At 34.1% G+C, this 20899-nt stretch overlaps 1 protein-coding gene across 1 annotated transcript; it reads right to left on the bottom strand.

Annotated features, from left to right (window-relative positions):
• Nucleotides 1-2158: 2158 nt before the first annotated feature.
• Nucleotides 2159-19499, bottom strand: xndc1 (xrcc1 N-terminal domain containing 1). The gene is made up of 10 exons (XM_056446359.1): nt 19431-19499; nt 16230-16408; nt 12180-12321; nt 11929-12084; nt 10134-10303; nt 7805-7887; nt 7563-7723; nt 7402-7468; nt 3986-4149; nt 2159-3862 (listed from the first exon to the last, which is right to left on the bottom strand). The coding sequence occupies exons 2-10, from the start codon at nt 16272-16274 to the stop codon at nt 3639-3641; spliced, it is 1212 nt and encodes a 403-aa protein (XP_056302334.1). The 5' UTR covers nt 16275-16408; nt 19431-19499; the 3' UTR covers nt 2159-3638.
• Between the last annotated feature and the right edge of the window lie 1400 nt (nt 19500-20899).

Below are 20899 nucleotides of genomic sequence, written 5' to 3'. Positions count from 1 at the left end.
CTTCAGATGCGCTGGTGATATGAATGTTTCAGCTGGCTTGTATAAATGGCTCTCACATGTCCACTGTATTTCCAAAATCAGCTCCAAAAGCGAGTCAGTAAAGTAGTTTACGAGGCTCTAATCCTGAAGACTGAAGTGATTAAGGCAGTAGTCATGAGAGTTCACCCGTTTACCTCCACACGGCTGAATGATTTTATTCTCAACAAACCAAATAACAGCTATGATTCCCCACAGGACACCACCAATTAAATCGCAACCGAAACACTGTGTTGCGTCTCATTAGAGTTCACTAAGGACTGAATTTCCATTCCTCCATCAGTGCACTTCCTCCTTTCAACACCTCTGTAAACATCAGGCCACAACAATAAGGATGACCCAATGAAACCAGGTCAATGTGACGACGATTAAGGAAGGTTATAATTAAAAAGTACTCATATGAATCATTACAACACAAACCTTACTTTTCGTGAACTGTTTTTCTTTCTTTGCATAGTAAAGGCCTGACTTCACTTTAAAAAGTGTATTTTCCCTACATAGAAATGTACTTTTGTTCATAGAGGACACATTAAAAAATATAAAGTGACAGTAAATACATTTATAGTAGGGCTGCACAATATATCGTTTCACCATCAAAATATGGTGATAGAATATGCAATGTAGAGTCTGGATCATAGTTGACCAGGAGATACAGAATTGTTTTTAATTTTATTAAATTTATATGATTTATGCTTAAAAAAATAAAAAATTCTCACTTGGAATTTTATCTTGTTAGATAATTGTTCCAAATATCTACATTTCAAAGCGAAAACAAGATTGTTTAACTTACCCCACTGGCAGATATTTGACTTCTTTTAAGGAAAAACTCTTTAAATTCTGATTTATTTTTTCTAAAGTTAAGTACAGAACAATATTTTTACTTGCTCTAAGAATTTGTTTTAGATATTTGGACTAGAAACAAAAATAAGAAGCATTTTTTGCATTGTGAATATTCAATTTCTGTATCTGAATACTGTTAGACTCCACAGAAAATCATCAAATGGAGCTATTCAAACCATCTTCTAAAACTTTATTCATATTGTAATACTTAATGCAGAAAAATAAAATATCGACGACACCAATAGCCTAGTGGTTAAGGATGCCGTTATATAGCACATGTGCATGTGCTCGCGGTGACCCGAGTTCAATTCACAGCTCGAGGTCCTTTGCCGATCCGTCCCCTCTTTCTGCTCCCAATGCTTTCCTGTATGTAAACTCCACTGTCCACTGTACTGTACACTCCACTGTATATATTAGGTGAAACACCCCTAATATATATATATATATATATATATATATATATATATATATATATATATATATATATATATATATATATATATATATATAAAATAACACAATATCAATATTATGCAGCCCTAATTTATACAAAAAATACATATTTTAAATAAATGACTTTTTTTCTATTCAATAACACCTTAGAATGATTTCGGGAAAATCCTGTGTTCCTGGAGACTGGCATAATGATAATGAAAATTTAGATTTATTATCACAGGAATACTAAATACAAGTTAATATAATAATTTATAATACTGTTTTGTTTAATGTTCAACTTGATAAGCACAAGGCACTTCTTTGAACATTAAGCATCCTATTGACCCCATATTTTTCAATGTTATTGCAGATCTATATTGAGAAATACTAGTTTTACTCCAATATATATGGGACATTCTACCAGAAACGTACATTTTCCCTTAAAAAAAGAGTGACAGGGCCTGACCTTTAAGCTTGTCCCCCTCAAAAAAAATTATACAAAAACAAGCATAAAATCATACAATTCAGTGATAGAGCGCATCCTCGATCACTGTCAGCTTCTCCTCCGTCAAATGACGTCACTTCCTCTGAGTTATAGCCTGAAAAGTGTATTGCACGTATTTTATGATGAATTTAATGCAAAAGTGACAGGACTGACAGAAACATGGGGACAATTGAAAAATAGTTTTTATTTGTAGAACTTTTTTATATGTTCATGTTTTTAATCAAGTGATATGAATGATAACAACTTAAACTTACTATTTCAGAAGTTTATTTTTAAAACACCAGTTTTTAGCATAATAAAACTATTAAAGCTGTAGGACAAGGTCAATGACAGGGTTTGTGCATTTGTAAAGTGTTTTTAATAAAGAAAGAAAACCTGAGAACCAAATGAATGAAATGTTGCTTAACAGAACAACTCACCGAAACTCACAGTCCATTTCAGAATTTATTTGGCATGAAATACTTTTCATTTCAAGGACAGATAATGTACGTTTCTGGTAGAATGTCCCATATTTGTTGCTAATTAAAGTGAAAAAATGACAGCAAACCTAAACAGAAACAAACTTCAGGGTTCATACACAAATCCATGATTTTTCCAAGACTTCTATGTAAATTTTCATGACCTAATGTTTCATGCAATGTCTACATATACATGGTAAAAAAACAATACGTTAACATTTATTACAGCATATCATAAAACACACAACAATCTATTTAGTTTCAGCTTATATTTCCATCTGTGTAAAATTGATTTAGATAATGCTTACACCGCACTAATAATGTGAGAGTATGTGATTGGCCGCGGACAGAAAAGTAGTAAACACAACTAACCTAGTTTCAAGTATACAGATATCTGTTTTCCACGACTTTTCCAAAACTTTGTGGGTTTTTCTGATTTTCCAGGCCTGGAAGTCATTCAATGACTTTTCCAGGTTTTCCACGACCGTATGAACCCTGAAACCTTCTAAATAATATATTTTGCATACAGCTATGAAAAAATAGGACAACTTGAAGTTTTTACATTTCTCTGGATTTATTAATTAGCTTAAAGGGGCTAATAATTTTGACCTTAAAATGGGTTTTTAAAAATTTAAAACTGCTTTTATTCTAGCTGAAATAAAACAAAGACTTTCTCCAGAAGAAAAAATATTATCAGACATACTGTGAAAATTGCCTTGCATCATTCACAACATCATTTGAGAAATATTTTAAAAAGAAAAATTAATTCAAAGGGGGTTAATAACTGTATTCTTCAACTCTATATACATAATATAATATGTTACATAAACCACTGATAACATTTCGTCTTGCTTCTCTTGCTTAAAATGACATCTAGTCTAGTCAAAATATTCGAAAAGATGCTTACTTAATGCTTAAAGACTACGTAATTCCAAATTTTGAAAACAAAAGGAAAGAAAACATTACTTTGACCACCTAAATGACAATTTCAACTTATTTGAAACTTTGGAAGAAACATTATTAGACTTTTAGATAGTAAATGTTTTCCCATAGCTAAACAACTTGCACAGCAACTTGTATATTATAAACAATACATTATAACATGAAATTCAGCACTCTAATTGTAATTGAACATAGACTGAATGGCAGATATGACAAAAATATATACAGTCCAAAATACGTTTGCCACTTAAACACCTAATAATGATCAATGACCTCTAAATATGTCAATAAAAAATAGTCCTTATAGGAAGCCGTGCAGATTCTTCAAAATCTACAGACGTTTTGTGAAAGGTCTAGAAAGTACCTGATTTCTATTTCCACTCTGCTACTGCGAAAAGCTTTCCGAGACCTTGACGCACTCCTCAGTTCAGCCAGACAGCGTTGGGCTCTCGGGTGTCTCCGCAGGTGCTGGCGTGCTGCTGGATGCGATCCGGGGGGAATGGGATGGAGCAAAGAGGACATGGAACCATATGCTCACCTGCGCCAGAGCCAAAAACAGAAGAGCTCACTACTCCCACAAGCCCTGCTGGATCTGAATCCAGACAGGTGGAGGCATGGAAAGGGAGGTAATCTGGACTGAAGGATTCTGCAGACAAAAAGCAAAAAGATACAGAAGAGCAGCTCATGAATAGTGAATCATTACTGAGCTGCAGATCTATTTAGCTGTAACAAATCCAGCCCAAATGTGCATGTGCAATGTTAGCATTACCTCCACAAAGGGGACAGCTGGTCTCAGGAGAGTCCTGTGTGTCTATTGGCTTCTGTCTGTGATTGCTGACACTTCTGGGTGATTTTGGTGAGGTGGGATGATCATGTGTGGATGTTGTGGGTCTGGATCTCTTCAATGGAGTACTGCTGTTTAAGAGGATCTGCCTGAAGCATCATCATTAAAAACAGAAATTACTTTTAGAATGAGCACAGGATGTATCCTAGTACTGGATTGTGGCTGGAAAGGCATCCTGTGCATTAAACATAAGCTGGAATAGTTGACAGTTCATTCCGCTGTGGCGACCCCTGATAAATAAGAGACTAAGCTGAAAGAAAATGAATGAATAAATGAATGAGCACAGGACTCACAGAGTTTATAGAAAACTTTACAATAAGGTTGTTTTAGTTCATGTTAGCTAATGCTTTTACTGACACAAACAAATAATGAATAATGCATTTATTACAGTATTTATCAATTATTGCTAACAGTAGTTAATGGACATAAAGTTGTTCATTGTTTGTGTGCAATAACCAATGTTAACAAGTGTGAATTTGGATTTTAATAGTAAAAATACTGAACTATTATTAATAAATGCTGTATAGGTACTGTTATATAAATTATAAATATAAATTTATATTATCTATCTATCTATCTATCTATCTATCTATCTATCTATCTATCTATCTATCTATCTATCTATCTATCTATCTATCTATATATATATATATATATATATATATATATATATATATATATATATATATATATATATATATATATATATATATATATATATATATATATATATATATATATATATATATATATATATATATATATATATATATATATATAACTGGTGCGACAGACCCTAAAATGTCCTGGTTTCCTGAGCCCTGTCTGTCTCCAAAGTAATGCAAATGGCTGTGTCTATTGTTTTCTCTTTTCGGTCAATTGGTCAGACGGGGCTGGTATCCAGAACATAATTTTGCACACTGTTTTCTGCCTTTGTCTTCGGGTGAAACTTTCAGGTCGAAGAAACCCCTTTTATGTGGTCAGTAACTGGGCAGGTTTCTAATATGTTGTCATCCACTCCGCAGACTTACATGCTGAAGAGATCAGGCCTGAAAAGGCAGTTTACCCTGCCGACAACAACACTTCATTTGCATGCTTTGTTTAAGAATGTATAAAAAACTAGTGCTTGCTGTACAGTCGAGTTTTCTTTCGATGATGCCACAGCCACGCTGAGTTCTTCTTATTAAAGGATTCTGCTTTGAAGACAACAGAAAGTTCTCCCTGGTTTTTTTGGGCTCTTCATAGAATTTCACAACAGTTTGGTGCCGTGAGCAAGACTAGAGAAATTCACAACACTAACATTATTTAATGAAACCTTATTGTAAAGTGTAACCATGAAACTAGTAGTTCCAGTTTTTTTTTAACATTTAAGACACTAACACATTTTAGTTACACATTTTTAAATCACCATCATTTCAGTCCTTTTGATTTTTGTATTAATATCTGCCATTTCTTCTGCTTTAATAACAGCTGCATCCATGATGCTTATATTATACCTTTGTACAAAACCTGATAATGACAACATGCAGCACCATATTTGAACACATTTTCCAAAGACAGTTTTGTACTTGAATAAATAAGTAAATATTCTGCAGCAATTTATACAGCATTGCCGTATACATCGTTATACAGTACATCTTATAGGCATTTAATAACTTTTGACGGGCGACGCAGTGGCGCAGTAGGTAGTGCTGTCGCCTCACAGCAAGAAAGTCGCCTCACAGCAAGAAAGTCGCTGGTACGAGCCTCGGCTAGGTCAGTTGGCGTTTCTGTATGGAGTTTGCATGTTCTCCCTGCGTTTGAATGGGTTTCCTCCGGGTGCTCCGGTTTCCCCCCACAGTCCAAAGACATGCGGTACAGGTGAATTGAGTAGGCTAAATTGTCCATAGTTTGTCTAAATTGTCCATAGTGTATGTTTGTGCTGAATAAGTGTGTATGGGTTTCTCAGTGATGGGTTGCGGCTGGAAGAGCATCAGCTGCATAAAACATATGCTGGATAAGTTGGCGGTTCATTCCGCTGTGGGGACCCCAGATTAATAAAGGGACTAAGCCGAAAAGAAAATGAATGAATGATTAACTTTACAATGCATTCAATTATGTATGCTTTAAAAAAAACACCGGTTTACTAATAATACACACCTGAACATATCTGAATATAAGAAAGCTTTGTCAACAAAGTAATAAATCACATTTAAAATATATTCAAATATGAAACAACCTGAAAATACTCAGTTTCTCAGAATGTACTAGACTGACCATGTGTGGGTCTGAGCAAAATGTTAATATCTGTCAAATTGAAAACATGGCTCCTTTTCAGTTATTCTCACAATTGAAAAGGTTACAATAGAAATAAAGGTAACACTTAATAATAACTACACACTATGAATCATTTATGAAGCATTAGCAAATGGTGCATTCATTATTTGTTAAGCACTGACTCCACATTAATAGATGTTAGTAAGCAGTTTATAACTGCAGATACAAATGCTCTACTCTTGAAATATAAGCACATATATAATGTGCTTAATACTTGTTCTTTCATACTTTGTTACAGATTAATTTTTCATGACTAAGTTAAGCATCGCACTGCTTACAAATCATTTGTAATTAAGAGTAACAGTTTTTTTTAAAGATTATTCAGGATCTTTTTTAAGATTATTCAGCCTTTAATTGTCATTTATTAGGGATTTATAAAGCCTAAATAGTCCTCACTTTAGATTAGGTCACAAAACTGGATGAAGTGGAGTAAATAAAACATTTATTAACATACAAACACATTACATTACATTGCTATATGACTGAATAATATTTAAATGTTCATGTGAATAGTTTATTAATCATTTACTTATGCATTCTGAATGATCTTAAAAACAGCAACTGCTCTCAAATAACTGGTTTGTAAATAATGCAACACCTAATTTAGTAATGAAAAAATAAAAATTTAAGTATGACAATACAATTCAGTAATAGAGCATTTGTATCTGCAGTTATAAACTGCTTAATAAAATCTGTTAATGTAGAGTTTAATGCTTAACAAATAATAAATGCACTATTTGCTAATGCTTAATAAATGATTCATAGTGTATAGTTATTATACAGTGTCACCAAAATAATTAATACATTTTTATGTATATTCTTAAGAAATGCCATCAGTAGTTTACAGAACAAAGCATCTAACTATAAATTGCAAAGCCAGAGAAAGTGATAATTTTCAAGTGGCCTCTTAAATTTGTCCATAGCAGTTAAAGTTGAAAAAGTAAAAACCAAAACAAAAGCAAAACTCTGCTGACCTGTTTTTTTGTTCACCCTATGAAATCAATTCTTTTTTGTTTTATTCATACCGTGCCTTAGGCTTCCTCCTTTGCTCTTCAGGGGTCTTAACTAGTTCCCCAGACGTTCTAAATCCACCTGATTGAATCAAGACAGCAACAACATTTGTATGATCTTCTCCAATCGTTCACTTTCTCTACATTGGCCGATCTGTAGTGGAATAATAACTCACCTGATGGGCTTTTGGAGTCATCTTCTCTCTGAGGGGTTGTACTGGATGCAGTGCTGCAGGGAGAAGTTGACAAGGAGCGTCTCTTAAATTGAGCAGCTTTGACCATCCGCTCGGCCCGGCTCAAACTCCCAGCATTCCTCTGGGCTTCTGAGGGGCCGTCCCTGTCAGAGAATACAGAGGGGGGGTTATTTCATGCAGCCACTAATCTACTTTTGGCATTTAACTTAAATTCAAATACACACCCTGTGATTCGCCCAAAAAATGTGTTTTGGACAGCTGGACTGGAAAGCCACTCCATCACAGATGACATCTTTTCTGGTGTGCGCTGTGAACAGAATCCACATTATTTAAATTTTATTGTCCATTTACATTACATTTAGTAATTTAGCAGATGCTTTTGACTGACAATTGTGAATGAATTCAGCGATTCAACAAGATGAGGCAATACACACAAGAAGTGCTAATTATACAAAGAAACTGTTTGTGTTCAGAGAATTTAGTGCTAGAGTAAGAAGAGGATTTTGTTGAACCCGTTCCCAAACAAAACCTTCATAAACACTGACAAAATATTCAAATATAATTATGATGAAAAACTAAAAACTGAATTCAACCTCCAAACTAAACTTCAATGTTATTCGGCCCTAAACAGAACCACACAATAGGCAAATTATTTATCATTAAAACAATTCAAAGACACATTCTTTCTAAATATCGCCTCTGTGATCATGACCTAAAAATAGAAAAGGAAAGTGCAAAATGAAAACAAGCTTGCAATTTTTTTTTAATGACGACAGATTTCCTTCACTAATTTCCTTCCACACCATCTGCACAGTGCTGCGCTTCTCCTTAGGTGTGACTCACTTTAGATGCATCATGTGACATTATTGCAATGCGCTTTTAGACAAATCCTATTTGATCAAGGCTACATTTGTTGTATTGACTGCTAGAATGTGAAATTTGAACATTACTTTTCTAATGCTGTTGTTGAAGAGAACAGTTTTGTTTATTTCGATCATTTAGAGCAGGGGTGCTCAACCCTGATCCTGGGCTGTTTCTCAATTCCAAGAAAGCAGAGAACGGACTTGCGTTCTTGTGAAGACCAGTCTTGCCAGGTCCCCTCGGAAGAAAGAAACTCGGGAGATCGCGAGAACAGAGAACGTGTCCTGTGAGAAATGAGATGCTGTGTTTTTCCTGATGGTCACGTGACCTTCACGCATTTTTAATGGAAAATTAGTTAAACATTACAGCATTCATAGAATGATTTATTGTCTTTATCATTTTTAATATATATACTTTGCATAAACACTTTTCAAATATACATTGCAAAATATAAATCAAACAGATTTTGATACGAATTTCAGCAAATAAACACCCTTAATGTTATTCTTTTATTAAGATTTTCATGGTAATGTTTATATTCACCGGTTTTGATTTTGGGGAAACTCCTGGAGGTAAATAAGTGATTTCTCTGAACTTTAATAATAAACCTATATAAAATGCTGCGCTTCCCACCTCCAGTCGCAATGACTTGTGGGACTTCTAGAGCGAGTTTGGCGCTCAAGTCTGCATCGGTCCATCCACGATATCAAGAACACATCCGGGAACTTTCACGCGTCCTCCGTTCTTGAGTATTGGAACTGAACTTTGGCAGTTGATGATGACGTTACACTAGAACACGAGGACGCAAGATCGCTGAAGAACGCATATTGAGAAACAGCCCTGGACATCTACCTTCCTGCAAAGTTGAGCTCCAACCCTGATCAAACACACCTGGACAGTGCTTGATAGGTGTGTTTGATATGGGTTGCAACTGAAATCTGTAGGAAGGTAGATCTTCAGGAACAGGGTTGCACACCCCTGATTTAGAGTCATTCATGTATCTAATTTGATGTAGTTGGCATTATGGTTAACCCTTGTGTGCTGTTGGGGATGTTTCATCCACATTATAATGCAAGTCAATGGGGCAAAGACCCCGGCACTGACATAACGAAGCGGTATTAAATTTGTACAGTACACAAGGGTTAAATAGTAAACACTTTCTCTCTTTGTTTCTATCAGTGTTCTCTTTATATAAATTATAGAAACTACTGATTCTTGAGGTCAAAAAGTAATAGTGGGGGTGTTTTTCAGCAGCAGGAACTGGAAGACTAGTCAGGATAGAGGAAGTAATAACAAAGATGTGTAAATCTGAGTATATTTTCACAGCAAAACAACACAAGAAATGCCACAAATTTTCAGATAAGTCATCACAAAATCATTTTAGGCCACAATAATGAGACATTTTAAAAATCCAGACAAGAAAACAGCCACAAACAATATTTTAACATACAACCCGTTGACTGCATTTGATTGTTGGTTGACGAGTGGGAAAGAGAGAAAAAAAGGCAAAATAACCTTAAGAACAGACAAAACGTGAAGCAATGGGATTAAAAAATACACTACAGAAACTATACATTTTAATAAATGGGAATAGAAATTTAAAATGACAAACAAAAATGAAATCCAATGACTTTATGAATATCGGCACATGTAGTTAGCTGTATGTAAAAATAAGCTGCATCAATCTCTCACCAGATTTTCAGGAGTATCTTCTTGTTGCGCTGATGAATCTACAGTGTCCTCTTCTACGGTGCGGATGCGCAGAAAGGACAGACCGAACTGTGAGTGTTTGTTAAAAGGCTGAGTGCAGGTGACTCGCAGTCTGTCCCAGCTCTCCTCAGCGGCCCGAGAGAGAAAATCAGCTGGACACAAAGACATTGAAGACGACTTGATTAAACTTCACGCACTTGCATATGGATTTCACACACACACAAAAAACCACTGGTGATCATTTTACACCAAAACATTTTATGGCTTGAAATGCTATCATTTTGTCACTTTTACATTTATTTCTGTACACAAAATTGTTGCAGACATGGAAAAAACATGGTAAAATAGTCCCACTTATGAAGCTCACTACTAACTGAAATAAATGGAGAATACAAAAAAACATGAAAGTGTATAGTAATTTATTACATTTTATTTGATAAAGAGTTGGAAAAATTGGTGTTAAAGTGACTGTATAGAACAAAAATAATGCCTATTTGAAATAAAAAGCTTGTTGAATAGCAGTAAGAGAAAAAAACAATGCATTAAATAAACAAATGCTTGCATTTTAATTATACATAGTATTTTTAAACAGAACTGAATGTCTTGGAAGTGAACTCTGGAAGGTGAATATGAAGTATTGAATTTAGGAAGGACAATGCGTGTGAAATATTTTTAGTTTCAATATTCACAGTTTAAATAAACAGCTATGTTACATTTCAGGACTTAAAAATGCAAACCCTGGCCATTCAAGTCACTAAAATGCAAGCAAATGTTAATTCAATGCATTATTGTTTTCAGTTTTTTCTATTCGACAAGCTTTTCATTTCAAATACTTTAGGCATTATTTTGTTCCATACATTGTGACTGTCATTTCAATTTAAAGGGCACCTAGGTAACTACCGGGACATGTTAATACGCGCAGCTGTCAATCAATTCGGTGGGCGGGGGGACCGCACTCCTACGTAAAGTTGCGGTCGATCTGAAAACCGCTCCAATTGGTCCATCGTTTTTATGTTTCGAAATTGAAAAAAAAAGGACTGGGTGTGTTTATATCACCCCAATATGACGGTCTCTACACCATACATGCACATGTCTGTCCAAACAGCTTGAAAAGTTGATTTTTCACCATAGGTGCCCTTTAAAAAGCATTTTACGGACACCAATTCACTAGAACATTTTGACATATATGTTTTGATTTGTTTTTGTTTACATCATTCACATTTTGTGAACCTAATGTAAAAAATAATAACATTTAAAAAAAAAAGAAGTATAATCAAATATTTTGGGGTCACCTATGATACTGCCCAATTAAACTAAATTGTAGTGTCATTAATTAACCTTTGTAAAGGCATTAGTTCAATAAATAGTTCATATATTGCGTGAAATTATTAAATTGATATTTATTATCATGAATGAATATTTGAAGTTTTGAATACAGTTACAAAAAGATTTTTAAGAGTGAAGCCTAAAATACAGAAGTACTAAATTATGAATAATTAATCATATTAAAAATGTCAAATTTTGCTACTAATTATTAACAGTATTTTACATTGAAAAAAATATTGTTTATTGTTTTAGGTACTAAATACTGCATAGTACACAAAATATGCTTCAAAAATAAAATATTAATATTGAGTATTGTTGACTTATTTTATCATTTCATTAATAATGTGTTACACACACTGTCCTTCATCTGTCTTGACCACCAAGAATCACAAGCATGACCACTCATTGAGGTTGACTTTTTTTAGCAGAAGTGGAGGATTTATTTGCATACCTTTTTTAAACATGCGCACATTTTGGCGTCCCGTGCCCTGTTTGGAGTCGGCTGGACTCATGAGTGTTGCAGTGGGCAGCAGAGTGACAAATGGATGATCTGATGACCAAGAGGAGCGGCCGACATCAACCTGAATGAACGCAGAGCCATAGTTTCCTTCACAAAAAATAAAAACAGTGAGACTGTGAACATTAATATGTCAGGAACACACATATGATTATAGTGTGAGGTTTTGAAGTTAACTAACACACCAACATCAATGAATCCAATAGCAGACACTTTCTCCATCTGTAGCTCCACTCTGAGGACTCCAGTGCGGTCCTGAGCGCTGCACAACCACGGCCTGCTGCTGTCACTGCCATCACACAGATTACACACACCATTCCTGCTGTCCTGTAATTCAGTCATGAAGAGAGAGTGAGCGAGAGAGAGAGAGAGAGAGAGAGAGAGAGAGAGAGAGAGAGAGAGAGAGAGAGAGAGAGGAGAGAGAGAGAGAGTTAATACACTGTCATTACATTTAGGAAACTAAAAAGGTTAATTAATTTGTTAAACATCCTGTAATACAGTACAATGTCAATTAGTTTGAAATGATAGAGATAATTTACTCTATCTGTTTTCAAACTATAGGACTATCAATACATTCAATCTATTGCAAGTCATTTTTACATACAGTGCATCCATAAAGTATTCATAGCGTTTCACTTTTTACACATTCTTTATGTTACAGCCTTATTTCAAAATTGATTTAATTCATTTATTTCCTCAACATTCTACACACAATACCCCATAATGACAATGTGAAAAAAAGAGTTTTTGAAATTGTTGCAAATGTATTGCAAATTTAAAAGCTGAAAAATCACATGTACATAAGTATTCACAGTCTTTGCCGTGAAGCTCTAAATTGAGCTCAGGTACATTCTGTTTCCACTGATCATTCTTGAGATGTTTCAGCAGCTTAATTGGAGTTCACCTGTGGTAAATTCAGTTGACTGGACATGATTTGAAAAGGCATACACCTGTCTATATAAGGTCCCAGGGTTGAGAGTGCATGTCAGCACAAACCAAGCATGAAGACAAAGGAACTGTCTGTAGACCTCCGATTGTCTTGAGGTACAAGGCTGGGGAAAGTTACAGAAAATCATATGCTGCTCTGAAAGTTCTAATGAGCACAGTGGCCTCCATCATCCGTAAGTGGAAGATGTTTGGAACCACCAGGACTCTTCCTAGAGCTGGCGGGCCATCTAAGCTGAGTGATCGGGGGAGAAGAGCCTTAGTTAGGAAGGTGATCAATAACCTGATGGTCATTCAGTCTGAGCTCCAGTGTTTTTCAGTGGAGAGAGGAGAACCTTACAGAAGGACAACCATCTGTGCAGCAATCCACCAATCAGGCCTGTATGGTAGAGTGGCCAGACGGAAGCCACTCCCTGCCTGGAATCTGCCAAAATGCATCTGAAGATCTCTCAGACCATAAGAAAATTCTCTGGTTTGATGAGACTAAAACTGAACTCTTGGAGTGAATGGCAGCCGTTACGTATGGAGAAAACCAGGCACCGATCATCACCAGGCTAATACCATCCCTACAGTAAAGCATGGTGTTGGAGGCATCATGCCGTGGGGATGTTTTTCAGCAGCAGAAACAGAGACAGAGACATCCTGAATGAAAACCTGCTTCATAGTGCTCTTGACCTCAGATTGGGGAGATGGTTCATCTTCCAGCAGAACAATGACCCAAAGCACACCCCCAAAATATCAATGGAGTGGCTTCACAACAACTCTGTAAATGTCCTTGAGTGGCCCAGCCAAAACCCACCCCTAAATCCTATTGAACATCTCTGGAGAAATCTGAAAATGGCTGTACACCGTCACTTCCCATTCAACCTGATAGAGCTTGAGAGATACTGCAAAGAGGAATGGGCAAAAATTCCCAAAGACAGGTGTGCCAAGCTTGTGGCATCATATTCCAAAAGACTTGAGGCTGTAATTGCTGCCAAAGGTGCATCAACAAAGTATTGAGCAAAGGCTGTGAATACTTATGTACAAGTGATTTTTCAGGCTTTTTATTTTTAATAAATTTGCAACAATTTTAAAAACTCTTTTTTCACATTGTCATTATGGGGTATTGTGTGTAGAATGTTGAGGAAATAAATTAATTTCATTCATTTTGGAATAAGGCTGTAACATAAAAATATGTGGAAAAAGTGAATCGCTATGAATACTTTCCGGATGCACTGTATTATGTAGGCTAAAATTTCATATCACAATACAGGTCATCTCATATCCTGATAATGGGATATATCATGATATAGTACCATTTGTGTATACATTCAATCAATTAATAGTTTCTATATATAGACAAAATGTAAATGGAATTTTAAGGTATATACTCAGAAATGTACTCATTCATATCGGATCAAATTTTCTCACTTTATTTAGAACTTCAGCGAAAATATTTGAATAAAAATGTAGAAATATAAAATGAATATTTATGCAATATTGCAATATGCAATAATATAAACCCTTATAAAACACTTATGATTACAGGTCCAACATAAAAATAAATATCGCTAAATAAATGCAAACATTGTACTTTCAAGAATGCAACTTTCGTCTGCATCCCTGTAACGGTGAATAAATTTGTATTACCGTAAACAATGTATTTTGTGACATAATATGAAATGATTGACTTTTATTTTGTCCAAATGATTATTAACATTATTAACTAACGATGTGGTCAACTAATGATATTGTTGTATTGCACAGTTCTAATTTAATCTATTAAATGTATGTAGTTTCTATTTTCATGCTATAATTATTTTTTCCATATTCTAGTAACTTCTAAACTGCAAAACAGTACATGTTTAAGTTACTAGAGTTCATTCTTCTGGTTCAAATGCTTATCCTATAGTTGCTAGCACTTTTTAAAAAGATATTAGTAGATGGACTTTTAGCCATTTCAGCAGTGACTAATTGGTTGTTGCTGGTAACAAAAAATGCCATTGACTTGCCATCAACTTATTTATAAGATAGCTTTTATTTATATTAGTATTTATTCATTAGATACAAGTTCTTATCAGATACTAGTACTTTATTATGACTAGCCCGGAAAGGCCACAATAGATGTAAAAAATTTAATAGTAAAATTTAAAAAATCTGACTTGTAACATTTTAAATAAATTCTATTATCTATTAAATGTGTATAAGTATCCAATGAGTACATGTGATACACAAAACTAGAATCTATTAATAAACAATAATGTCTAAAAATAGGAATTAGAATAAAATTGTTTTATAAACAAAATGTTAAATTGGCTTGCCATAATCTATTCATCGGTCTATCTGTCTGTCTATCTATCTATCTATCTATCTATCTATCTATCTATCTATCAATCTGTCTATCAATCTGTCTATCTATATATCTCTATCTATCTATCTATCTATCTGTCTGTCTATCTATCTATCTATCTATCTATCTATCTATCTATCTATCTATCTATCTGTCTGTCAAGCTATCTATCTATGTGTCTGTAGCTATATCCATCTGTCTATCTATCTGCATATCTATCTGTTTGTATATCCATCCATCTATCTGCATATCTATCTGTTTGTATATCCATCCATCTATCTGCATATCTATCTGTCTGTAGATCTATCCATCTGTCTATCTATCTGCATATCTATCTGTTTGTATATCCATCCATCTGTCTATCTGCATATCTATCTGTCTGTATATCTGTCCATCTGTCTATCTATCTATCTATCTATCTATCTATCTATCTATCTATCTATCTATCTATCTATCTATCTATCTATCTATCTATCTATCTATCTGCATATCTATCTGTCTGTATATCTGTCCATCTGTCTATCTATCTGCATATCTGTCTGTATATCTATCAATCTATATATCTATCTATCTGCATATCTATCTGTCTGTATATCTGTCCATCTGTCTATCTATCTGCATATCTGTCTGTATATCTATCAATCTATATATCTATCTGTCTGTAACGTTATATCTATCCATCTGCTCATCTATCTATCTGTCTGTCTATACATTCGTCTGTCTTTCTGATAGATTGTTTGGGCTTTAAACTTTACTTACATTAACGTCAGTTATATTAACGTCAGCGTTTTATTTCAGTATTGTCACTGAACAAACTGAGTTTAATACTGAACTCTTTATTACTACGAAACCTAAACATTGTTCAAGAAAGTCATTAACGTTACACTATTTTAGATATTGCTAGCATATCTTCATTAACTTAGTGTAGATTCCTTTTTGAACAAATATGATCATTTACCTGTGATGTAAATGAGACGATGTGTTTTATTTTGACGGGAGCCATCGTGGAAGCAACTCATTCAACGTGAAAACACATGACGTCAGCACGTATTCGTTTTTCCCGCCTGAACTCGATGCACAAAACTCCGCCCTCAGTCATCCGGTTCACCAGAAATCAGACGATGCCCCCTCGTGGACCTTGTAAATTAAAATATATACAGTGCTCAGCATAAATAAATACACCCCTTACAAATCTATATTTTAAATTCAAAATTTTTTAATAGGAAGCTCTACAATATTAGATGTGTGCATATACATTAGTCAGTACTGAAGCCAAATCTGGAGCTTATCTAACAATAACTTACGATAATGGCCCAAAAACTAGTACAGCCAAATTAATATGTTATAGAAAAATATTAAATACAATTTTTAAAAAGAGGAAAAAATCAAGAAAAGCAAAAAATTGAAAAATGTAGCTGAAATATTGTAGGTTGTATTTTATTTATTTATATATATTTATTTTTTGCAATATTTTGCTTGAATTTAATTGTATTATCTTTCAATTTCTAAATATGTTTGGTGACTAAAATATTATTGTAATAAATATATCTGTTTAATAAATCTGTTTTGTTTAAATGCACCAAATACATTGCCTATATTCATTCATTCATTTTCTTTCGGCTTAGGTCCCTTATTAATCCGCCACAGCGGAATGAACCGCCAACTTATCCAGCATATGTTTTACACAGCGGATGCAACCCTTCACTGGGAAACACCCATACACACCCAATCACACACATACACTATGGCTTTATATACTTTACCCAATTCACCTGCGTATCTTTTGAACTATGGGGGAAACTGGAGCCCCCGGAGCAAACCCACGCGAACATGGGGAGAACATGTACACAAAAATGCCAACTGACCCAGCTGAGGCTTGAACCAGCGCCCTTCTTGCTGTGAGGCGACAGTGCCACTGCGCCACTGTGCAGCCCATATGTAATATAGTTGTTTAAAAAACGTAATAGTTTTTTTTATTATTTTTTTATTTATATAGGGACAATGTACAACATAACATGCTGTGCCAGAGTTAGCTATAAAGCTAATTTACATCTGTATTCCCTGGGCAGGAAGTTGTAACAAGTTTAACAGTATTAAGAAATAAAAAATAGTATAATATACACTTACAGTACAATTAATACAATACTTCATAATCAATAAAATCAAATCAGATCAGAGGTTGCATATTTGATTTTCTTAAAGCCAAACTTTTTTAAAATGAATAAAAAAAACAGTTTTACAATGATTAAAAGTGGTACTCTCTCTAATATCACTGATATTTTATTCCATCTTTCTGCTGCTCTGACTGAAAAAACTGATTGTCCAAAAAACAAATGAGTTTAACTGAACAATTCTAACCGATGACCTAGTCTCTTATATTGTCTTGGCAGACAATCACACATTGTTTAAGAGTTGGTGGTGCAAGATCATTAAATATTTTATACATTGCAGTTTTTCTCAGTTTCTTTGGTGCATTTCTCACAACACTATTTACATTTGCACAACAGTTAATGCATTTCTCAAAACAATTAGTCATTTGTGCACACCATAGTAGCAGTTTCTCATTCCTTCCAACAAATTACAAATGCTTTTGGACATGCATCAATCGCTTTCGTACAAGTCTCTGCTGTTTTATAACATTATCATCTGCTTATGTCATGTCAGTCAAAATGAACTAAACTTATGAATGCTGAATAGTCATTCCATATTAAACTAATAGTCCTCATTTCATTACTTGAGTCATTACTTACAAAATGTTGAACTAGTTGTCAAAATCTGGCAAGCTAATTTTATAAAAAAAAAAAAAAAATCTTTTTCTTTCTGAAAATGTCTTCTGAATTGATCAGTTTCATAAATGATTTATAGACCTGTGTATGTGTGTATTCTAATAAATTAGAATTGTAAGGAGCAAATGCAGTAAAAATGTGAAACATACATATTCAGTGTCTTGTACTCAGATACCTCACTAAATGCAGTGATGTCTAACTTTACTGTAGTTTTCAAATGGCTGTGCGAATAGTATACAGTGCTGTCTTGAGCATTTTCAGAAAGTGTCACCAAAATCTGACTTTATTACATTGGAAAAAATGTACAGAGTAATGAAAACATGACAAAGCCATTTGACTATCTTGTTCATAAACAATGGTGTCAGGACTTTTCGTCTTGCTGACTCTGACACTTTCATTGACTTCAATACTTGCTTTTGAGGAATGAGCTATCCATTTTGAGCAAGTGACACGCTTTTGCAGGTTATCATCTAGGTTTTGCAGTTTGTAATAATTGTTTTGAGAAATGCATTAACTGTTCTGCAAATGTAAATAGCGTTGTGAGAAATGCACCAAAGCCACTGAGAAAAACTGTAAACACACATCAGCATAAAATAAGAAAATGTCGAATGTTAGTAATTTATGTTGTTTAATGCAGTATGAAAGCTCCTTGGCGTTTAATATATATATTTTTTACAGTTTGTTTATAGATAATATACAATGGTTTTAATGTTGTAATGTTCGTGTGGGAGCAACTTGTAGCACAATAAGATAAATGAGGGAAATCGTTGTAGCAATAAAAAGTTTAGCAACAGCCGGCTCACACAGGATCTGCCCGTGCAGAATTCCGCAGATTTTTAGCCCATCATTAATTTTGTTTATTTACTTGAGTAAATGTGTGTAAATCTATATTTATTTAGTTTTTTTAATTAGTTACAGTAATATTATTGACTAATGTTGCAGACCTCACTCTTGAGGTCTTTAAAATGAATAAAAAACAGAGAAACAGAGAGTTGGTCTTCAGCTGTTCTGTCCTCTTTGTTGACTTTAATCACACATGGCATTAAAAGCCATGACATCTCAGATATCACATGTATAGATAGATGTATTTTATATATATAATATATATATATATATATATATATATATATATATATATATATATATATATATATATACAAATATATGTGTCAAATGCAGGATCATAAAACAATAACAGTATCATGCTAACATCAGATTATCCTTTAAAACTCAATTAACAAACCCACTTCTTCACAAATAACAGACATGACTTAACACAGATAATTTACACACACAAATATACTGCAGTTATACACAACTATTTTATCTCATAAAATTATAGTATTTCATTTACACTGTTGTACTTTACTAACCTTTAAAATGAATAAAAAACAGAGAGAAACAGTGAGTTGGTCTTCAGCTGTGCTGTCCTCTTTGTTGACTGAAGACGCGCTGTGGTTGTCACGGCAACACTCTCTCTCTTAAAAAAATGCAACTTTGAGTTCTTCTTAAAGATACAATGTTAATACAGTAATAAGTAATTAATAAAATAATGAAATATATATACACATAGGAATACACACAATTAAGTAATAAATAACAGATATATTTTTAATTTAATCTTCTTGTGACCTAAAACTCATGTGGGTCACACTTATATGAAAATGTTCATCTGATTTATGTACAATGCAGTTTGTACAGTAATATTTTCTGTCTTGTAGTAGATATATTATATATATTATATGAGAGACTTGCTTTGTTTATCAAATAAAGTGAATCTAATTGGATTTGCATTTTAAAACATTAAGTAAAAGTTCAAAAGATATGATTTTTTATTTAACAAATTAAGGTTTTAATTATGATATTCTCAAAATAATTCTGCAGAAATCCGCAAATTTTTACCAAAATTCTCCATAGAAATAGCAAAAAACATCCACAGATTCCATCTGGCCCTAGCCATAGGTAACTGATGCCTGATGTTTATATAAATCCTCAGGCTTGCTCTAGCACTTTTGGAAACCCTCTCAATGTGTTTTTTAAAGTTTAAATTAGAGTCAATAATTATACCTAAATATTTAAAATGATCAACTGCTGATCAAATGATCGTTAATTTCTATATATTTTACATCATTCACTAAAAGAGCTGGTCAGTTTTAATTATAGGTTGCATATTAAAATACAGAAACGACATCTTTGTGCCTTAGTAGCCTATAATTACTTCATCCAGTGCAACTTTTGGCAACAAACAGACCTTCCTTTAGCAAAAACATCACCTAAAACTGATTTGGCAATAAGCAAGCACAGAGAATTACTCCAGCTGTCCTTAAAAACTGAAGACAGCTGCAGATATATATCCGCCTCCTGGAAATGGGGATTTTGCTGCACATTTAAAAATACCTGAGAGAACAAGCACCCATAACAACTCTGCCTATTAAAAAATAAGATAAAATAAATCATTAACAAAGAGTTCAATGTTAAAACGGCTAGCCTGAAGGAAACTGAAAACAAGAAAACCCTCATTGGCTTTTAGATGATCATTGAATCGCCTGGAAATCAAATGGATGTTTCCGCCCGTTGCAAATGAGCTGTTTTTTGTGACATTCCTTCTCCAGCTGTTTGGGACCCCTCCCGTGAAGCTGCTGTATATGTGGGTGTGGGGAATCAGGGGGCCGCCGTGACCCCGTCTGCACTCCCGTAATCAAAACATCTGTCTCCTATCCTCGTCATCATCGACAAACCATCATCCTGCATGAAGAGCAAATCAAATAAACATAATAAATGCATGAAGCGTCAAGCTATATATCTCTGTGGCCGCAGCTTTGACTTAGAAAGTCTGTTATAA

This window comes from Danio aesculapii, chromosome 21, assembly GCF_903798145.1.
Source record: "Danio aesculapii chromosome 21, fDanAes4.1, whole genome shotgun sequence".
Lineage (NCBI taxonomy): Eukaryota > Metazoa > Chordata > Actinopteri > Cypriniformes > Danionidae > Danio > Danio aesculapii.
Note: the sequence above shows the minus strand (reverse complement) of the source record. Positions and strands in the feature narration are given on the sequence as shown.

Coding starts and splice junctions, on each gene's coding strand:
- xndc1 (XM_056446359.1), bottom strand. CDS start 16,274: ATGGCTCCCGTCAAAATAAAACACATCGTCTCATTTACATCACAG. Junction 12,085..12,179: donor TATTGGATTCATTGATGTTG/GTGTGTTAGTTA, acceptor TTTTTTGTGAAG/GAAACTATGGCTCTGCGTTC. Junction 10,304..11,928: donor TGTGCGCATGTTTAAAAAAG/GTATGCAAATAA, acceptor CTTTGTGTCCAG/CTGATTTTCTCTCTCGGGCC.